This window comes from Amblyomma maculatum, chromosome 1, assembly GCF_055883805.1.
Source record: "Amblyomma maculatum isolate TAMU_Amacu chromosome 1, ASM5588380v1, whole genome shotgun sequence".
Taxonomy (NCBI): domain Eukaryota; kingdom Metazoa; phylum Arthropoda; class Arachnida; order Ixodida; family Ixodidae; genus Amblyomma; species Amblyomma maculatum.
Window position 1 is genome coordinate 48,397,305 of NC_139344.1, and position 19,776 is coordinate 48,417,080.

The 19,776-nt window shown below is 47.1% G+C and overlaps 1 protein-coding gene across 1 annotated transcript in view; it reads left to right on the top strand.

Annotated features, from left to right (window-relative positions):
* Positions 1-19,776, top strand: part of LOC146202311 (L-xylulose reductase-like) — a 45,510-nt gene that overhangs the window by 25,436 nt on the left and 298 nt on the right. Inside the window, exons 5-6 of the mRNA XM_084584386.1 lie at positions 362-526; positions 16,402-16,522. Coding sequence (XP_084440512.1) covers positions 362-526; positions 16,402-16,522 — 286 coding nt within the window. The remainder of the gene's footprint in view (positions 1-361; positions 527-16,401; positions 16,523-19,776) is intronic.

Below are 19,776 nucleotides of genomic sequence, written 5' to 3' on the forward strand. Positions count from 1 at the left end.
CCGAGTCAGGGATGAGACCGGGTAAAACTTAGCATTTTAACAGGAATTGTTGATATAAAAAAAGAAAGAAGACAGAAGTCAACAGCAACGATCGACAATTCAACGCAAACTCATCTCGAATTAAATGATGTGTGAAAACCTGTGAGCTGAACTAACCGATGCAGCGGGCTTTTCGGTACGTTGGTATACACGCGCGCTTCTATCCTGTTTCTGTTTTCTTTGGGCATTCGAAATGCTCTGCAGCGGAGCTGTGTTTGGGTCGTATTTTATACAATAGCGTGACAAAAAGCGTTCGCTGGTCTTTGAGCGGATGATAATTCTGTAAGACTTTGCATTCGTGTTCCATCTGTTCCTTGCACAGATATGCGTACAGTCCATGAAGGCACGCGGCGTTCCGGGAGCCGTGGTGAATATCTCCAGCCAGTCAGGCCTGGTGGCGCTTCCGGAGCACGCCGTGTACTGTGGCAGTAAGGCGGCCCTCGACATGCTCACCAAGGTCATGGCGCTCGAGTTGGGCCCATACAACGTACGTACCTTAAAATGCAATACTCGAGCCGGCGGCGAACCTCCGATGACAGTGTCGGTTGGATCAGATGTAAAAGCACAGACGCGTACTGCAGGTCTGACCTTCAGTAAAAGTTCAGCCACCCAACAAGTATCAGCTGGAGAAAGCACCCCGTGTGGTGTGGTCGAACGTAATCCGCCATGATGTTGTCGTTGGCAGCAGATGGCGGACAGCGCAGCCAGGCTGAATGGAGCGAGGGCCTAGTCGTTTTCGACGGTCCACCGAGCAACTACGCGGCTTTTCGTGCGCTGCCCTTACGTGCGTGCGTGGAAGATATCTTTCAAGATATTCGCACCGGCGCTATGAAGAAATGCAAAGCAGTGCGACGCGGACCTGTTCGAGCTACGCGCAGACGACTGACTGCACTATGCGTCTGGACCTGTGGCCGCCCGTCGACATCGCCGTCATTCACGATTTCTAGTTCTGGCGACTAGTTTGATACTCGTCCCTATTGGGTTGATCTCGCGTCTGTTGGCCAGTGCGAGCCATTCGCGTCGGTGTCGCTAGATGGATCCTTTGCCTTGTCGCACTCGTGCAGACGTATTTTTGGAATCGTGAAGAACCCGCAATCGGCCTGCCCAATCGCGCCAGCATCGTCTGCGCGTACTACGCGACCATGTAGACGAGGCTAGTGTGGCAGTGACTTGCTGCGTCATCTGCTGCCACATCATGGCCAACTACCCAGCATGCATCGCTACCGTGTTTACAAGCAAAGAGGGCGCTCGCGGCGCCTCAGCCGACCGGGGGTGAAAAGGTAGTTAGCGCCCATAGGAATACATGGAACCGAAAAGTTTCAAAGCGGTTATCTCATTTCACGGGGCGCCTATGATGTCGTTATTTGGTACAAAGTAACCATGAACACCCTAAAACAGGTCGTAAAAGTATGAAATCTCATTACCGAGGCGAAGTATCTTTAAAACACAGCGAAACGTATGGAGGTGCGAGTTGGGAGGGCGACCCTTAGAAATCCATGTAAACACAACTTACCGCAACATTTTTCTCGTTTCGCAGAGCATCAGAAGTCGTGGCCGGTCGTTAAACATTGGTCAGCGCTTTGGAGAAGTGTGGGACAAAGTATGCTGTGTCATTGCGAAGGCAGTCTGCTTTTAAAACTCCCTGAATATTCTATTCTGAGAATCCAGACACCCCCAAAAGGCTCACTGGAAGCTGGATGTAGCGAATCGCGCAGTTTTGTTTACAGTCTGATATGCTGCCGCATGGACCAAATTAGCTTGATAATACTGTCGCTCAAGTGATATATCATAGATACAATTACACTTTAAAATCAATTGTCAAACGCCATTCGACAATATGTACCGAACGAGAATCGCGCATTGCAGCAGACGACTGCGTAGCTGGCGATACCCACCGGGGCCGCCTCCAGCTCCGGAGCGTCTGCTAGCAACGGCGCCGGTGGTGCATGGTCGTCTGCACGTGTGCGCGCTCAGTCTATCGTGCTGTGAACAGTCCAATAAATCGCCAGACTTGCAGTTCTTACACGAGAATGTAGTGTGCGCTGCAGCAGTGTCGAATTATGGACGTAAAAAGCTTGTCGGAATCGGATAAACAGCGCTACAATGAAAAGCTGTACACTGACGGCGTTGTGCACCCGGACCCATTTGCTATACCTGAAACACATTGGAAAGTCCTCCGGAGTGACGCGGGCGCTCTGCCACCATTGGGCATGGCAAACATTGCAGTGTGTTTGATTTTTATTTTCTCCGAGTCGCTTCACTGCAGAGATAGTTCAGTGATACGAGTCCCTGGAGGCTTACAATTATTTTGAATCAGATGGGTGCGCGCAAGGTCATCAACGGGCATATATGCTAGTTAACTATTTTTTCGTTTACTGTTTTTTTTTTCTCTGTGCTATCGTTATTGTTCTTATATGTCGTGTTGAGCTTTCTGTACGGTTTCCTCGTCTTTCTTTTTTTTATGTCGGTACGGCACAGACATGACAGTAATTGAATTAAAGTAATGAAATTACTGTAATTTAATTATTGTCCAGGCAATTTGTAATTTATTAATTACTTTGTTCAACTTGTTACTTTAGTAATGTAATGAACTTCTTTTTGGCAGTAATTTCACAGCAGAAGTAATTAATTCCTTTCGAAATTACTTTTACTAAAGTGCACCACTACTCCTCAATAAACAACAAACTACAGTGCCGCGAAAGCAGGAACGACGTGCGGTAAACCGAACTGCCAGCGTAATGAACAAGCAAAAGGAGACAGAATTGAGCAGAACAGTGCGTGTGAGACATCCTGTGTAGCAGGGTCACTTGTGCGGCTATCATGCAGTGCTGCTTCATGTTATTATTTGTTCTTTTTTTCGTTTGTACATAGAGGCCCCAGTACAGTGTCAAACTTTGGGACCTCTTTCTGTAACCTTCTGTACACTCAAATGATTTATTTATTTCTGAATAAACATGGAACTTTGAACTTGGAACTTTGAACCATTCTCCAAGCAGGATGCAAGGCGTCAAGGGAATGCCGAAGGGACAGATGGTGCAAGAAGACCGGAGTTGAAAACTAGTTGGGAACGCGGCGCAGTGGCACTCCCTGTTGCGTCGACTAGTGGTGCCTGGTAACATTCGTCACCACGGGGCAAGGGAGGTTTTGTATGGGGGGAGACAGGCGGAAGACTCCACGGCCTGAGCTACCGTGGCGTGAGAATCACTCAACTCAAGGTGCCGACGTCGATTCTTGGGACTGCGGAAGCAATAAATAACCTAGCTTCTTCTTCAGGACCTTCAAATGGCGGAAAAAGCTCCTGGCCAGCAAGACGCTGGGTTCGCCGCTCATTTCACGACTATTCAACCATGCGTCTGATTTTGTTGTTGTTTTTTGTGGTTGTCTTATTATTGTGAAAGCAATACTATACTCTAGGTTTCGAGCCTTCAGCGTAGCGCTTCGGTAGCCACGCGTCTTACCCACATGACACTGTGACGTCACACCCGACGTGACACTAGGGTGAGAGCTGGGCTATACTGTCACAGAAGCCAGTGAAACTGGTTCAGCAGGTTTACTTAGAACTAAGTAAAATCACCGGCAAGATCAAGCACGGAACCGACTGGCGGGCGAGCACCGAGAGCGAACAAGACGAGCGCCACTGGCGCTGCCATGTGGCGAGCTCGGGAGACTGGCACGCGCTCGTCTTGTGCACTGGTGTCGTGTCCACGGTGTGTAGATGGGCGTAGGGGGCAGCCAGAGGTTCTTCGTACATGGGATCCACCCAGCACCTCCACCAAAAATGTCACAGAAGCCAGTGAAACTGGTTCAGCAGGTTTACTTAGAACTAAGTAAAATCACCGGCAAGATCAGGCACGGAACCGACTGGCGGGCGAGCACCGAGAGCGAACAAGACGAGCGCGTGCCAGTCTCCCGAGCTCGCCACATGGCGGCGCCAGTAAGATAACATTGCGGCAATACCAACTCAAGCGGTCGGCGTATAGCACGGCGGGAGCCACGTCTTACCCACGTGATGCTGTGACGTCACACTCCACGTGGGCTGGCAGGAACTGCCAACTTGGGTCTCTCGTTACACATGGCACGGTTATGTCAGAATCAGCCTGCTAGGACCCTGGCATTCACGTTACCCCTATAGGCCATTAAGCCACGTACATACGGCTTTTTAAGGAATAGCAGCGCGGAGACGAAGGACAAAGGACAAGGAAGAAGACAACACCTGCGCTTACTATCATCATCATCATCATCATCAGCCTGACTATACCCACTGTAGGGCAAAGGCCTCTCCCATATTTCTCCACTTAACCCGGTTCTGTGCTAGCTGCATCCACTTGACCCCTGCGAACTTCTTAACCTCATCCGCCCACCTAACTTTCTGCCGCCCTTTGCTACGCTTTCCTTCCCTTGGAATCCAGTTTGTTACCCTAAGCGACCATTGGTTATCCTCTCTTCACACTACATAGAATTGTTATGGGGCTGTTAGGGGCCGAGCCCGAAGACGTTTATGCCCGGGTCACCAACGTGCCCTGAGAAGGGCGCGGGATGAGGCGCCCAGAAAGGAGACTGTACACATTGCTAGCGGGAGACAAACTGGCCTTCCTCGCTGTACGCGGGGAGAGCGTTTATTAATTCTTTCCCTTCCCGCTTGTTCCCCCACACAGACCGGTTCGGCTGCCGTAGAGAAGACGCTCTGGCGGGGACACATGGGAGGGATCGTCACACTCCTCCCTCTCTTATGAAGCCTGCAGCACAGCACAAGCGCACAACAATGTCTTGTTTGTCTTCTAAAGTCCGTAGTAATCCACAGGCTTCCGAACCCGCGAAGGCCGTCGAAGCTGGCGTTCCGAGGGGATGCCGCTTGACCTTTGAAAGCGCGCCGATGCTTTTGTCGGCGGCGCGGTACTCGAGCAGGGATACGGGGAAGACGGGGGCGGCGGATCGTTGACCGCTGTCGCGGCTGATGCCGGAAAATAATCCTCGTCGTCGTAGGTAATGGCAGGCGTCGTTTGCGGTCGCACATGGTCCGCGTGTCTATTCCACAGCGTTCCGTCTTCAAGCTCTACCTGAATAGACGAAGAACTTGTGGGACAATTGACGGTACCGGAAAACCAAGATGGGCCTGGTCGGAAGTTCCGAACAAAGACGCGCTCTCCTGCTGGAGGCAAAGTGCTTCTCCGTGCGTTTCTGTCGGAGCGCACCTTTTGCCCTAACTGCTTGAATTCCTTGCGTGCTCTCATGTCGGGATGCACTCGTTGAATGGGAGTTTGCAGCTGCCTGCCCATAAGAAGCTCTGCAGGAGGGGATCCTGTAAACGCGTGTGGCGTGGTTCTGTATGAAAGTAGGATCCTGTCAATGTTGGTCTGGAAGTCTCCAGGAGCCGCTTTTTTCAATTTCCCCTTAATTGTTTGTACAACACGTTCCGCTGCACCGTTGGACGCTGGATGGTATGGAGGGATCAGGATACGTCGAATGCCGTTCTTGCTTAAGAAGTCAGCGTATTTCTCGCTGGTGAATGCGGTGCCGTTATCAGAGACAATGATGTCTGGAAGTCCGTGAGTTGCAAATATGTTTCTCAGGCATCGGATCGTGGCGTCCGCTGAAGGCGTACGAACAGGAACCACCTCTACCCAATTAGAGTAGGCGTCTACTAAGACGAAGAAGTAGTGGCCTTGAAATGGACCACCGAAATCCACATGCAGTCTCGACCATGGTCTCTTCGGAAATGGCCAAGGATTCGACTGTGCTTTCCGTCCCATTCTCTGATGTTCTTGACAGGTTTTGCAGAGTTGCACCTTCTTTGTGATGCTGCTGTCGAGTCCATCCCACCAGACATGGCTTCTTGCAACTGCTTTCATTTTCTCCACGCCAGGGTGGGTTTCACGAAGTAGGTCGAGAACTTCAGTTTGTAGTTGCTTGGGAACGACGACGCGTGTTCCTCGTAGAATGCAGCTTTCGTGCACGCTAAACTCTGTGCGGTTCTTCTGAAATATCGCCCACTCACTTCCTTTTGGCAGCTCATCCCCAGTAAGTAGCGCACGACGTAAATTTGATAACACAGGATCACGATCTGTGGCTTTGGCAATGGCGGATGGCGAAAGAAGTCGTGGATACGCATTTTCAAGCATGAAAATCTCAGAAGGCTAGGGCACAGCGCCGGGCTCCGTAGGAAGCGGTAAACGGCTCAGCGCGTCGGCGTTGCTGATGCAGGTGCCAGGGCGGTACACAAGCTTGTACTTGTACGCTGACAGAGTAATTGCCCAGCGTATCATTCTGGGTGATGATCTATCAGGAATAGGCTTGTCTTGCCCAAGGAGTCCTAGAAGAGGCTTGTGATCAGTTATCACTTCGAAATCTTGACCCCATAGGTACTGATGAAATTTTGTGACACCGAAAATCATGGCAAGGGCTTCTTTGTCCAGCTGACTATAATTCTTCTCTGCTGGAAGAAGGCTTCTCGATGCAAATGCAATGGGATGTTCCCCAGTTTCATCTCGATGTGCGAGGACTGCTCCAATTCCGTACGGTGAGGCGTCGCAACTGAGAACAATTTGTCTTGAGGAATCAAAGTGTTGTAGTACATGCGCAGAGGTCAACAGTTGTTTACTTTTTCTGAATGCTTGTTCCTCTACGCCTGTCCACTTCCATGCAGTTTCTTTTTTAAGCAGGAGGTTCAAAGGGTGAAGTACTGTCGAGAGGTTAGGCAGAAAACGCCTGTAAAAATTAATTAGTCCGAAGTAACTTTGAAGTTGCTTGATGTCCTTCGGACTCGGAGCATTAACGACAGCTTCTACTTTCTTTGGTGTCGGCCTTAGTCCATTTACATTTATGACATGGCCAAGATACTCAACTTCTTGAGCTAAGAATGAACACTTTGCAATCTTGAGCTTGAGACCTGCTTCTTGTAGGCGCTGTAGCACACTGGCAACGTTCTTTAGGTGATCTGCCTTGTCTAGACCAGTTACTAGGATATCGTCAAAGTACACAGTGACGTGCCGCATGCCTTGTAACAAATTTTCCATTTCTTTCTGGAAAATGGCTGGCGCTGAAGCTACTCCGAAAGGCAGTCTAGTGTATTGAAAAAGGCCTTGAGGTGTGTTGATTGTCACAAGCCTCTGTGAGTCGATATCAAGCTCTACCTGCTGGTAAGCATCTTTCAAATCTAGCCTTGTGAACTGTTGGCCTCCTGAAAGCTTCGCCCACAGGTCTTCGACTCTCGGCACGGGGTACTTTTCCAGCACTGTTGCAGAATTTATTGTTACTTTGAAATCGCCACATATGCGCACGCGGCCGTCTTGCTTGAGCACAGGAACAATAGGGGCTGCCCAATCTGACGTCCTGACGGGCGCAATGACTCCCTCTCGTTGCATTCTTTGCAACTCTTCTGCGACTTTATCTTGAAGCGCGAAAGGAATTGTTAGCGGCTTGAAAAACTTGGGGACTGCATCTGCCTTGACAACAATTTTCGCTTTCACGCCTTTCATTGTTTCAAGTCCCTCTGAAAATACCTCTATGTATCGAGTGAGGAGCTTATCAATATTTGTAAGGGATTCCACAGCTCTGACGTCATTTAAGTCAAGTTGTAGCGCGCTGATCCAGTTTCTCCCGAGAAGGGTCGGACAGTGATCAGGAGCTATAAACAATGGCAATGTTGCCTCTCTCCGTCCGAATTGGACTGGCACGATGACCTTGCCCCTAACGGGTGTAAGTCTTCCGCAGTAGCTTTTCAGTATCACGTCTGAAGGCTCTACTGGGAGATCGGGAAATCGCTCTTGAACTGCAGTTTCACCCATTACGGAAACGCTGGCCCCCGTGTCCAGCCCCGTGTCCGTTCCATTCGGAGAGACCTGCTTGCAACTCGTAAAACTGCAATGAAGGGTGGAATTGTTTGCTCGCCGTTCATTTGCCACGTCTCGTAGACCTGCGGCTTGGGGGCAGAAACATTCTCACTGCTTCCAAGGCTATGCACGGGCTGCTTTTGTTGCCTTTGTTTGCCGTACTTATTCGACACGTTCTTCCGCGTCGTGTCTTTAGTTTTCGTAGGGCGGCATACTCTTGCTAAATGCCCTATCTTGCTGCAAGCGTTGCACCTTGATTTGGCATAATGGCATGCTGTCGCGTAGTGTGGCTCTCCACAGCGATAGCAGCTTACAGTCTGTTTCATCGCTCGCATTGCAGTGTGAACTGATTGAGCTTCGGCCCTCTCCTGCGCTTGCATCAGCATGCTTGAGTCAGTTTTGGCAGTCTCCATCGCAACAAGGATTCGTACTGCTGACTCGAACGTCAGGTTTGGCTCTTCAAGCAGGCGCCGCTGCATTGGTGCATCGTTAATGCCGCAAACGAGTTTGTCCCGCAGCATGTCGGAAAGGAAGGTGCCGTACTCACAGTTCGCCGACAGCTTTTTTAGTGATGCCGTGTAGTCGTTGACGGACTCATCTGGCTGGTGTTGGCGACTGTTGAACTTGAAGCGGCACACCACCCCTGAAGGCTTTGGAATGAAGTGGCTGGTGAGTACGCTGAATATCTCGTCGATGGAGACTTGGTCGGGCGTCTTGGGCGTCACTAGGCTCCGCAGCAAGGAGTATGTGCTGGGTCCGCAGCACGTCAGGAACACAGACCTTTGTTTTTCCCCGGGAACGCTGTTGGCGTCGAAAAACAGCTTCACACGCTCCAGGTACTCGGTCCAGGCTGCTCCTTCCCCATGAAACGGCTCCAAAACTCCGTAGGTAGGCATGATTGCAGAAATTGTAATGCAATGCCTTAAGTTTTACCTCGTCGCCAGAATTGTTATGGGGTTGTTAGGGGCCGAGCCCGAAGACGTTTACGCCCGGGTCACCAACGTGCCCTGAGAAGGGCGCGGGATGAGGCGCCCAGAAAGGAGACTGTACACATTGCTAGCGGGAGACAAACTGGCCTTCCTCGCTGTACGCGGGGAGAGCGTTTATTAACTCCTTCCCTTCCCGCTTCTTCCCCCACGCAGACCGGTTCGGCTGCCGTAGAGAAGACGCTCTGGCGGGGACACATGGGAGGGATCGTCACACCTGCCCATGCCCATTTCTTCTTCTTAATTTCCTCCAGAATGTCGGTAACTTGAGTTACTTCTCTGACCCACTCTGCACGCTTCCTATCTCTTAATGTTACCCCTACCATTTTTCGTTCCATAGCCCTCTGGGTTGTCCTCAACTTAAGTAGAACTCTCTTGGTTAGCCTCCACGTTTCAGCCCCATGCATAGCTGAGTACAGGCAAGATGCAACTGTTGTATACTTTCCTCTTGAGCGATACCGGTAAGCTGCTAGTCATAATCTGCGAGTGCTTGCCAAATGCGCTCCATCCCAATCTTATACTTCTTGTTTTTTCCTTTTCATGATCCGGATCTGCGGTTACTACCTGTCCTAAGTAGACATATTCGCCTACTACTTCCAGTACTTCGCTACTTAATGTAAACTACTGTTCCTTCCCGAGGCTGTTGAACATTACCTTAGTCTTCTGCATATTGATTTTCTAGCCTACCTTTCTACTTTTCCTGTCTAGGTCATCAATCATTATTTGCAGTTCATCCCCCGAGTTGCTTAGCAAGGCAATGTCATCAGCAAATCGCAGATTACTGAGGTATTCTCCATCTACCCTTATCCCTAACTGCTCCCATTCCAAGTCTCTGAATACTTCCTCTAAGCAAGCTGTGAAGAGTACTGGGGAGATAGTGTCTCCTTGCCTAACACCTTTCTTTATGGGAATTTTGTTACTTTCTTTATGCAGAACTATGGTTGCTGTGCAGTCGCTATATATATATTCCAGCACTTTCACGTACGGCTCGTCTACCCCCTGATTTCGCAATGCCTGCATCACCGCCGAGGTTTCTACTGAGTCAAATGCTCTTTCGTAATCAATGAATGCTATGTATAAGGGCTGGTTATAACCCGAGCATTTTTCTGTCACCTGATTGATGTTATGGATATGATCGATAGTAGTGTACCGTTTCCGAAAACCTGCTTGATCCTTTGATTGGTTACAGTCTAAGGTTGTCCTGATTCTATTAGCGATTACCTTAGTAAACACCTTATACGTAACAGAGAGTAAGCTGATTGGTCTGTAATTTTTAAGGTCCTTAGAGTCCCCGTTCTTATGAATGAGGATAATGTTTGCATTCTTCCATGGTTCCGGTACCGTCGATGACACCAGGCACTGCGTATACAGGGTGGCCAGTTTTTCTACCACGATAGCCCCCCCCCGTCCTTCAGCAAATCTGTAGTTATCTGATCCTCTCCAGCTGATTTCCCCCTCTTCATAGTTTCTAGTGCTTTCTTGACCTCGTCCTTCGTCACTGGCGGAACGTCTGACTGTTTTTCTCTACCGCCAATCTCATTACGGTCCTGTATACTTTGGCTACTGTAGAGATCTGTATAGAACTCCTCGGCTACTTTGACTATCTTGTCGATATTCGTGATGACGTTGCCTGCTTTGTCCCTTATCGCATACATCTGGTTTTTGCATGCCTATGCCTAATTTCTTTTTTACCGCTTTAAGGCTTCCCCTGTTCTTCACAGCATGCTCAATTTTCTCCATGTTATACTACCTTATATCGGCCACCTTGCGCTTATTGTTTAGCTTTGATATCTCGGCCAATTCGATCTGGTCTGTTGGATTGGAAGCTTTCATACTCTGGCGTTTCTTAATCAAATCTTTCGTCTCTTTAGACAGCTTGCCGGTATCCTCTCTAACTATCCTACCGCCTACTTCTACCGCGCACTCAGTAATGATATCTGTGAAATTATTGTTCCTTGCTTCTAGGGTAATGTCGCCATCCTCGGTTAGAGCTGAATACCTATTCTGTAGCGAGATCCTGAACTCTTCTGCCCTCCCCCTCACCGCTAATTCTTTGATGGGTTTCATTCTTACTAATCTGTTGCGTTCTTTCTTCAGATTTAGGCTAATTCGGGACCTCACCATTCTGTGGTCACTGCATCACACTTTCCCGATTACCTCTACATCTTGCATAATGGCGGGGGTTGAACACATTATGAAGTCGATTGCATTTTTAGTCTCCCCGTTAGGACTTTTCCAAGTCCATTTCCGGTTATTCCGTTTTGCTGAAGAAGGTATTCATGATTCGATAGTTATTGCGCTCTGCAAACTCAACTGGTAACTCCCCCCTGCTATTCATAGAACCAATGCCATAGTCACCCTACAGCCTTGTCTCCAGCCTGCTCTTTCCCTACCTTGGCATTGAAGTCGCCCATTAGTACAGTATACTGCGTCTTTACTTTTCGCATTGCCGATTCTACATCTTCGTAGAAGCTTTGAACTGCCTGGTCGTCATAACTGCATGTGGGTGCATAGGCCTGTACATCCTTCAGTTTATACCGTTTATTAGGCCTAATTACGATGCCTGCCACCCTCTCATTAACACTATAGAATTCATCTATATTACCCGCTATATACTTATTGACAAGGAAACTTGTCGCCCCTCTGGTAAACCTCGATAACACAGTGCTGCCCATCCTTCAGTACAATATAGGCCTCATTCGGCCTCCTAACCTCACTAAGCCCTATGACATCCAATTTCATACCCTTTAGTTGCTCTAACAGCGCTGCTAAACTAGCTTCACTAGCCAGGCATTCTTAGCACCCCCTGTTGCGTCACAGGTCTGACCGCCGCCGTGGTCAGTTGTTCCGCGGCCGCTGGTGACATAGGGCCGGGGTTTTGTGGAGCCTATCTTGAGAGGTTGCGGCCAATTACTGCACCGGGTGGCCAACTCCTGTTCTGGTGCGGGAGTGCGTTGCCGGAGGTGTTCACCGGCATCAGGTCGCACCCCATACCTGTTTATGCAATTCCATCGACACGCGGATTTTTTTTTTAATCCGGTGGAGAATTCCGCGGCACCGGGATTTGAACCCCGGTCCTCTTGCATGCGAGGCGGATGTTCTACCGCTGCGCCACCGCTGCGCCACCGCTGCACCGAGGCGCTTACTATCAACTGCAGTTTATTAGAAATAAACACGCAAAATATACTCTTTTTTACAACCGAAAGCGCATGTGCAACACCAACCGCCAAACAGATCAACTCAGTCTTTTTAATCAAGATATATTAATTTACAGTCATGAACAGGGTGCTTACACACGAGTCGTGATTTTTATGAATATGAAACACTTCACTGATTCCTCTTGTTAGTTTATCTTCGTGTTTGTACAGAATTTTGGTTTCATTGAAAAGGGGAATACATGAATTTTCGGAACAATTCAGTTGGTTGTTAAGCGAACATTTCCTGTATCTGTTCATGACTGTGAATTAATATATCTTGATTCAAACGACTGAGTTATTCTGTTTAGCGGTTGGTGTTGCACATGGGCTCTTGGCTGTGAAAAGAGTATATTCTTCGTGTTTATTTCTAATAAACTACAGTTGATAGTCAGCGCAGGTGTTGTCTTTTTCCTTATCCTTTGTCCTTCGTGTCCGCGCTGTTACTCCTTAAAAATGTACGAACTAGCTCAACTCTCCGTTTTATTGAACTTCATACGGCTTGGTTAAAACGGGGCTTTATATGTGGGCTGAGGAAGAAGAAAAAGGAAAGAACGCTCGGTCACCCGCAGCTAATGCTTTCGCTCAGTATTTGGTTCAGCAGCGTTGAACCTTTGCAATTTTTTTTTTTTTTGCAATGGAAAGAAAAGAGGGAAGGAATAGCTCTCTGGGACGGAATTTGGCGTGAAGACGAAAGAATGTGTGTGCTTTGCGTCTGGAGAACAAGTTATTTTGTTTACTAGCCTTACTTAGTTTTTGCATGGATAAAAACTGGAAAACAACTTAAATGTAATTTAATTGTTCAGTAGAAGTAATTGTAATGTTATTTCATTACTTTTTGGGAGAAGTAATTGGTAATGTAATTTAATTACTTTTCGGCGATATTCAGCAAAGTAAATGGTAATGTAATATAATTCCTTTTCAAAAGTAATTTTGCCATGTATGGGCGCAGACTATGCAGCGCGTGTATGGACGTAGGAATATAAAGCCTCTTAAAATATTTGCTTACGACTTGCTCACCACATGCATGTATCGCGACGCAACTACATATGCATTCATTCTAATACTTACCACCTCTACATAGCCACGTTTGATGTTTTCAAAACGGAATGACGTCAAGCTGGTTATTTTGCGTTTTATTCATCTCAAGTTACAAAATGAACCGTGTCTCAACGGCATCTTTACTACCTTACGCGGCTCATGCACGTTGTCGGCACTTGGAACGATTTTTTTTTTTACTTCCGCTATGCAACATGATGTCGAGGCCTGGTGCAAGACGTTCATCAAACAAACAAACATAAAAAAAAAAACACTTGGGAGACTTGCCTCCTAGACGTGGGGGTTAGTCTGCATGGAAACGCGCCGCACATATTTATTGCTAAATATGCTTTACACAGATGTCAGCCGCGAAATGTTGTTCAATAAATGAATATATATTCATGGTCTTAAAATAATGCACCAGCTCTTAAAAAACAACTGCTTTCGTAGATGCAAAGTAAGCTTCTTTGCGAACCGTCCTTTACATTTATTTTCGCCCGCGCTACCGCAATGTATTTCTAACTCAGATTCTAGACAACGAGGGGTTTTAAAGGTAGAATTGCTTCCGCAGCAATGCAGAATACTCTGTCACACGCTAGCCAACGTTCAACTGCCGGCTACCACTTCTGGGGCTCTGCGAAGCGAGAAAAATGCTGCTGTAAGTTGTGTTTGCATGTGTTTCCATGAGTCGCCCTCCCAACTCAGACCCCCCTACGTTATGCGGTGTTTTAAAAATACTTCGCCTCGGTAATGAGATTTCATACTTTCACGATCTATTCTAGGTGTTTATGATTTATTGCTCTGTGCCGACTATTGAGATCATAGGTGCCCCGTGAAATAAGAAAACTGCTTTGTAATATTTCAGTTCCATAGTCGGCCAAGCCTGGCGACAGAAGCGCGCCACCGCATATTGCTTACGTCACAGAATGGTGTCGGTCTATACCAGCGTTCTAAGAACGTTGGTCTATACTCAGCAAAAGCGCTACAACTGCGCCTTTCATTTCCTCATGAAACTTTTGCATTTTAAAGGGGTGTACCTTTCGGGCCCCCGTTCAGGAGAAAATCCGGCGTTGCCTCGCAAGCGTCTGGCGCCGTGGTGTGAAAATCCTGATTGGTCGACAGTGTCATGATGTCAGAGCCGCATACCCTCGCGTGGAAATTTCAAACATCCCACAGTGCTCACGTCAATCGGGACGTGATCCCAGGAACGAAGATTATTAAAATATATGTAATGTGAATTAAAGGTCGCCTAATGTCTCAAGTGGTTTAACTTTATAAAGAAAGCTATTTCGCTTAAAGAAAGTGTCAGGAATGTTAGGTTTTGCGCGAGATTCGAATTCACGGCGCTTTGGTTGCGAGCCAGACACGCCGACTAGGCCATGCAAGGCCATGCAGATGTCGCAGCTGTTTTTGCCGTTATGCCAATACTTTTCAGCGAAAGTTTTCGGGCGCTTGCTTCAGTTTGCTGCTTCGTTTCTCGCTTAGAATGAGGACACCGTAAAGCAGCTATATTTAGCACGAACGTCCCCAGCCTGGTGGCCGCTGTCACTGTAATTTCTTTTTTTTTTTTCTTTTTCGCCGTTCCATTCTTCTTCCCTCTCTGCCTTTCCTAGGTTTAACCTTTTTGCATGCCGCTTTCCATTTGTATTTTTTTTTTGTTATAACACTTCATTCAAGTCTGGAGAATGTCAGTAAAGAGGTGTCTACCTCCTGGTATTTCACTGTGCAAGTCAGACGCGTTTTACAGGTAACTTCAAAGTTTTCTACAGGCAGGTGTAAAATTTTGTACTAAGGATAACAGGGGTAGAAGACTAACATGTAAGTATTTGAGTTATCGGAATAGTCTAAATTTTGCTCGGGAAATAAATATATGGGACGCTAAAAAACCTGGAGAAAAATGGCATCACTGCGGATGACAAGACTTGCGTACATATGCAATATCGGACAACTCGTTGCCATGGCAAGCTCATAGCTCATTTGCTGTTTTCGCTAGCTTAAGTTAAAAATTATTCCATTTGCAATGTGAGCAGTGTTAAATTCGTCTGAAAGCAAAAAAAAATGGCAGTGGCTCAGCTCAGCTATGCCAGGATATACGTAGCGAGAGGTAGTACATTTCCCTGGCTGAGCTTGTTGGGGTCATGCATGCTTAGCAATGAGAGGCATTGGGTATACACATATTTTATTCATTTTGCTTGACTGAGACGAAGACTGCCCGATAATCTGTGAAATACCATGCAGCTGTCTCAATTTTGTCTGTACAGTATTTGGATTTGGCAGAGTCTCCAAACGCAATCTCATTCATTGGATTACTCACCGGTGTCATGTCCATTTGGTACCACATTCTCTCGCACACACTACACATGTGTCCAAGCGGACTGTTCACAAAACTAGTGTGCTTCAAAGGCACACGACGTGCCTTCAGATCTCCCTCTGTTGGTTCCCGTTGTGGCTATGCTCCATCTATTACGCTCGGCAGTCTGGCATCACCGTTTGGCAAGGCGTTCCTTTCTCTGTTCTAGCGTCTCCGCTGCTCTCTTCGCCTTCTTACGCTCATTCTTTATTTGCTGCTGCTATGCGGCGCTTTTTACACTCTGGCGACGGCTGCGTTTCGATGGAGGTGAAACGGAGAGACGTCCGTGTGCTGTGCGATGTGAGTGCACGTTAAATATCCCCATGTGGTCTAAATTACTTTGTAGCCCTCCACTACTGCTCCTCTTTTCTCTCTTTCCACTTTCTCTCCTCCTTCCTCCCTTCCATTAAAGCGCGGTTCAGGTGCCCACATAGCAAGTGTGAGAAACTGCGCCTTTCCTTCCCTGTGAACGCCAAATGGCGCGGCGTGCGGCCTCTCTCCCTGACGTCATGCCAGATAGTGAGACAGCGGTTGCTAGGCAACTGCGCAAGGAGCGGTGCGACCACGGCGCGCGACCATCGCCACATCGAAAACACGACTTTGAGGCCAATGTAGCCCTCGATACAAAACCGGTGCTCAGAAAAGGCAGTGCATTCGTTACAGGTATACAAGCTATTGTTTCAATAGCATCTCATAACCTTGAATGCGCTGAAAGTTCTCTAGGAGTCATTTGCGGCTAATGGCATCAAATGTGCGTGGACTTCCATGGCTAGGAAAGTTTTTAGTATTTCAAGAATGCTGAAAGCAAGTGATGGTTCTAGAATGTATACCTGGCACATGCTTACGCGAACAAGGTTGCAACGCTCACTGTGACCGCCACGTCGCGGATATGCTTGGCGGTGCGGCCTCGACGACGCGCATCTGTTCCCAGGTGTATAAGAGCTGCGCGTTCTCCGTCCCTACAGATACGGGTGAACTCGGTGAACCCGACCGTGACCAAGACCGCCATGGGCGCGGCCGTCTGGGAGCAAGAGCCGGGTAAAGCGGCAGCCATGATGGCCAAGATTCCCCTGGGACGCTTTGCAGGTGAGTGCTTCGATTCTCGCCCGCTTTCCCATATAGCATATAACCTGAAGTCTTTACTTTTTTTTTTTTTTGCATAGTACACACTTGCCTGCCGTACCTGCCCGAAAACGGGCTAAAACGCACTGCTCTCGTTATATTACATGCATATTTAGAGTCCCCGCATGCATGACGCGTATTCCAAATGGCAATCTGGAACAACTTTCTTGCACCACGAGCACAAAGTGTGTTGCAATGGCCGATTTTGATTCAGATCCTAAGTTTTGTTTGGATCACGAAGTATATCTTATTGATGCGGATGTCGAGCTACTTCGCATAGCCGATTGAAATACGCCCGTTAAAAACAGTGGCAGACGTTAACAGCTAGGATGCTTCGATCAGCGAACACTTTCGTAAAATGCTAGAGGTGGAGTGGCTGAAAAATAAGCAAAACCTTTTCAGGAGAAAACTGTCAGCCGCGGCGGACGAGTAATATTTTTAAAATCGTATTATTTAATCAGCTATATTTACTACCTCCTACTAGTTAACTTGATGTACTCAGTACAGAAATGTGGTCGTGGTCCGTTATAACGGCGGAGTTCGTGCCCGGAAGGGACGACGCCATATCAGTTTTTTTTTCTTTTAATTAGAAGCTGTTTCTAAAGTCTTGCAGTGCGCTGGAATCCTGAGATTTTTCCTGCAAAGAACCGAAACCAAGCGCATGAGGTGCGCTGGACGTTCAGCGTAAAAGCAACTTCCGGCAGTTACGTTTTATTAGGACTTCCGGCGAATTTGTACCGCAGCGGGCACTTTTCTTTGCCTCATCACCCGATGTAAGCAGCACAGCTATCAACATGCAATCTATCATTTTTCACAACGACGAGACAAGAAAGAAAGAAAGTTCGAACTTGATTCCATCGCAGCATGGCACTTACGAATTTCAAAATCGTGATTCTTGCGCCTGAAGGCATAATAAGGCCGCTTCAGATAGTTTCCCTGTCAATGCTGGTTTATTAGACATTGAACATGAAGGTTAGAATCCTTACTAAGTGCCTGATTTAGATGTCTAAGCTTCAGATTTCTCCAACTGTGCGTGGCTTTCCGTCAAAGTGGGACGCCGCAAACAAAGAAGTTACTGCAGAAGAGCGTGAATAAAGTGAAATTTAGTACGAGCCAAATCACTGTTTTCTTTAGTGGAGGTGCATGCGCCCGAAATAATCTTCAGCTGACTGTCCACTTCACAACGCCAGTGCCCTCTGGGCCTATGAGCGCTTTTAGAGTCCCTAAAGAATATTTCTAGGGACCCTAACGCTATCAACGTACGCCGGGTGTTTCAGCGAAACCTATAAGTAATTTTTAAAAATAGTGGATTCAACAGCATAGAAAAAAAAATCATTTTGCAAAAAAAAAAAAAATGCTATGCCATATGCTGCAAAGCTTCTCTAAAGTCCAGCTAATTAACTTTTCAATTATCGCAGTTGGGTGGTTAGTTCCAATGAGGAGTTCGAAGCCGTCAACAAGGCGATACCATATCAATTTTTGACACGAAGGAAAACTCATTTTCTAAAGTTCTGCAGCCAGAGGAAATCCGACACTACTTTTGTTGTTGTTTTTGTACGAAACCGAACTCAGCGAAAGAGGCCCGCAGGACGCTTGCTACAAAAGTGATGTTAGGGGATGACGTTGTGCAGAGGCAACAGCGCCATATTTGGACTGCATGCTCTAATGTGACGTATCACGCACCTTATTTCGCTCCAGCTCTTTGAAAATAACGACCATTTAGGTGGCAATGACTGAAATTTCCCTTGCACTAAGCTGTGAGGCAAAAGAATGTGCATGAGATATGGCGCAATACCGCTGGCAGTTCGAACTGAGCGCCTTTGCCACTGCACATATCATTACCGGACGCCGCTTTAGCTTCCTCTGCTTCTCGCGCTGTCACTTTTGGTAGAGAGTACTAGTTTTGGTTTCGTACAAAAAAAAAAAAAAAAAAAAATCGGCGGATTATTATTATTTATTTTTTTTTTACTGCAGAGCTCTATGAAATAAGGTTTACTCCGGTTCAGAAATAGATATGGCGTCGTCTTGTTCACAGCTTCGAGCTAGCTTCCCTTTGTAGCTAGCGAGTCAACTTCGATAATTAAAATGTTGATTAGCGGTTTTTAGTTAATTTCAGGATAATCAGAAGATTTCTGTAGCGTATTGCGTTCGCTGTGGCGACAGTTTGTTCTTGCAATTATTTTTTTTTTCTATTTTGAACCCCTATTGTTTAAAATTACTTAGTCCTCCCTGAAATATGCTGTATTTATTCGAAAGGAATGCAAGAACATTTCACATGCCGCGAAAAGTTTCTCATTCCAGCTACCCTGAAAGTGAGTGAAATTATTTCAGTTCGCCGCATGTGCTCTCGGTCTGAGCGCTGGCCCAAATACTTCTGGACTTCGGCATTATTTAGTATTCACAGTGTTGCATTCAAAATAGAAAAACGTGTTAGATAAACAGGAAATTAGAGTTTCGTTTCGTAAATATTACTTTTTTGTATCTGTCGGGCGCCTGCAATTGAAGGCATCATGCACCGACATCTTCAGTACTAAAAAAAAAAAAAAGTAGCAACTGAAACACAACTCTATCTCCTTAGCTTGCTTGCCATCTGAAAATAGAAAACGGTAAAGAGCGTTTACTTAGCCTTCTGCTTTCCGACCTGAGGCTTGCACATAGATGACGGCACAGTTTAACTGCTTCTCGTCTTGAGGTCTTATAGTGCTGATGTGTAAGAAGCCGACGTCAAAGGCCAGTCATTTAAGCATAACAGCGTGTAGTGCGCGTGTGAAATGTATTGCGCAATCGTCTTTCTTCTCCGCTCCAAACTGTGATACCAATGGCTTTAGCGTGAAGATCGAGATAAACGAAGGACAGTAACAGGAGAGGCATGGAACTTTACCTGCATAGCAGCTCGGCCTGAGCATGTAGGCATTTAATTCAATTCAAGAAACAAATAACCAGCGGTAGCTTCAAGGTAACAGAGAGGGATGGAGGCAATGAGGAAGATGAAGAGGAAGAGAAAGATGTTCTGATTGTTTACCCTGTACTGGCTCAATAGATCCTAACTGCAGTAGCTAGAGCGCGGAGACAAAGAAAAGGGGAACGTTTGTGGGCAGTAGAAAGCGGAGCTGGGTAATTAGGATCAAAGTTTGGCAGGTTTAGCGGCTAGCGGCAATTGATTATGGAATGGTAGTTTTAATGCTGGCGCAAATGCCACATGTGCATGAAAACTGATT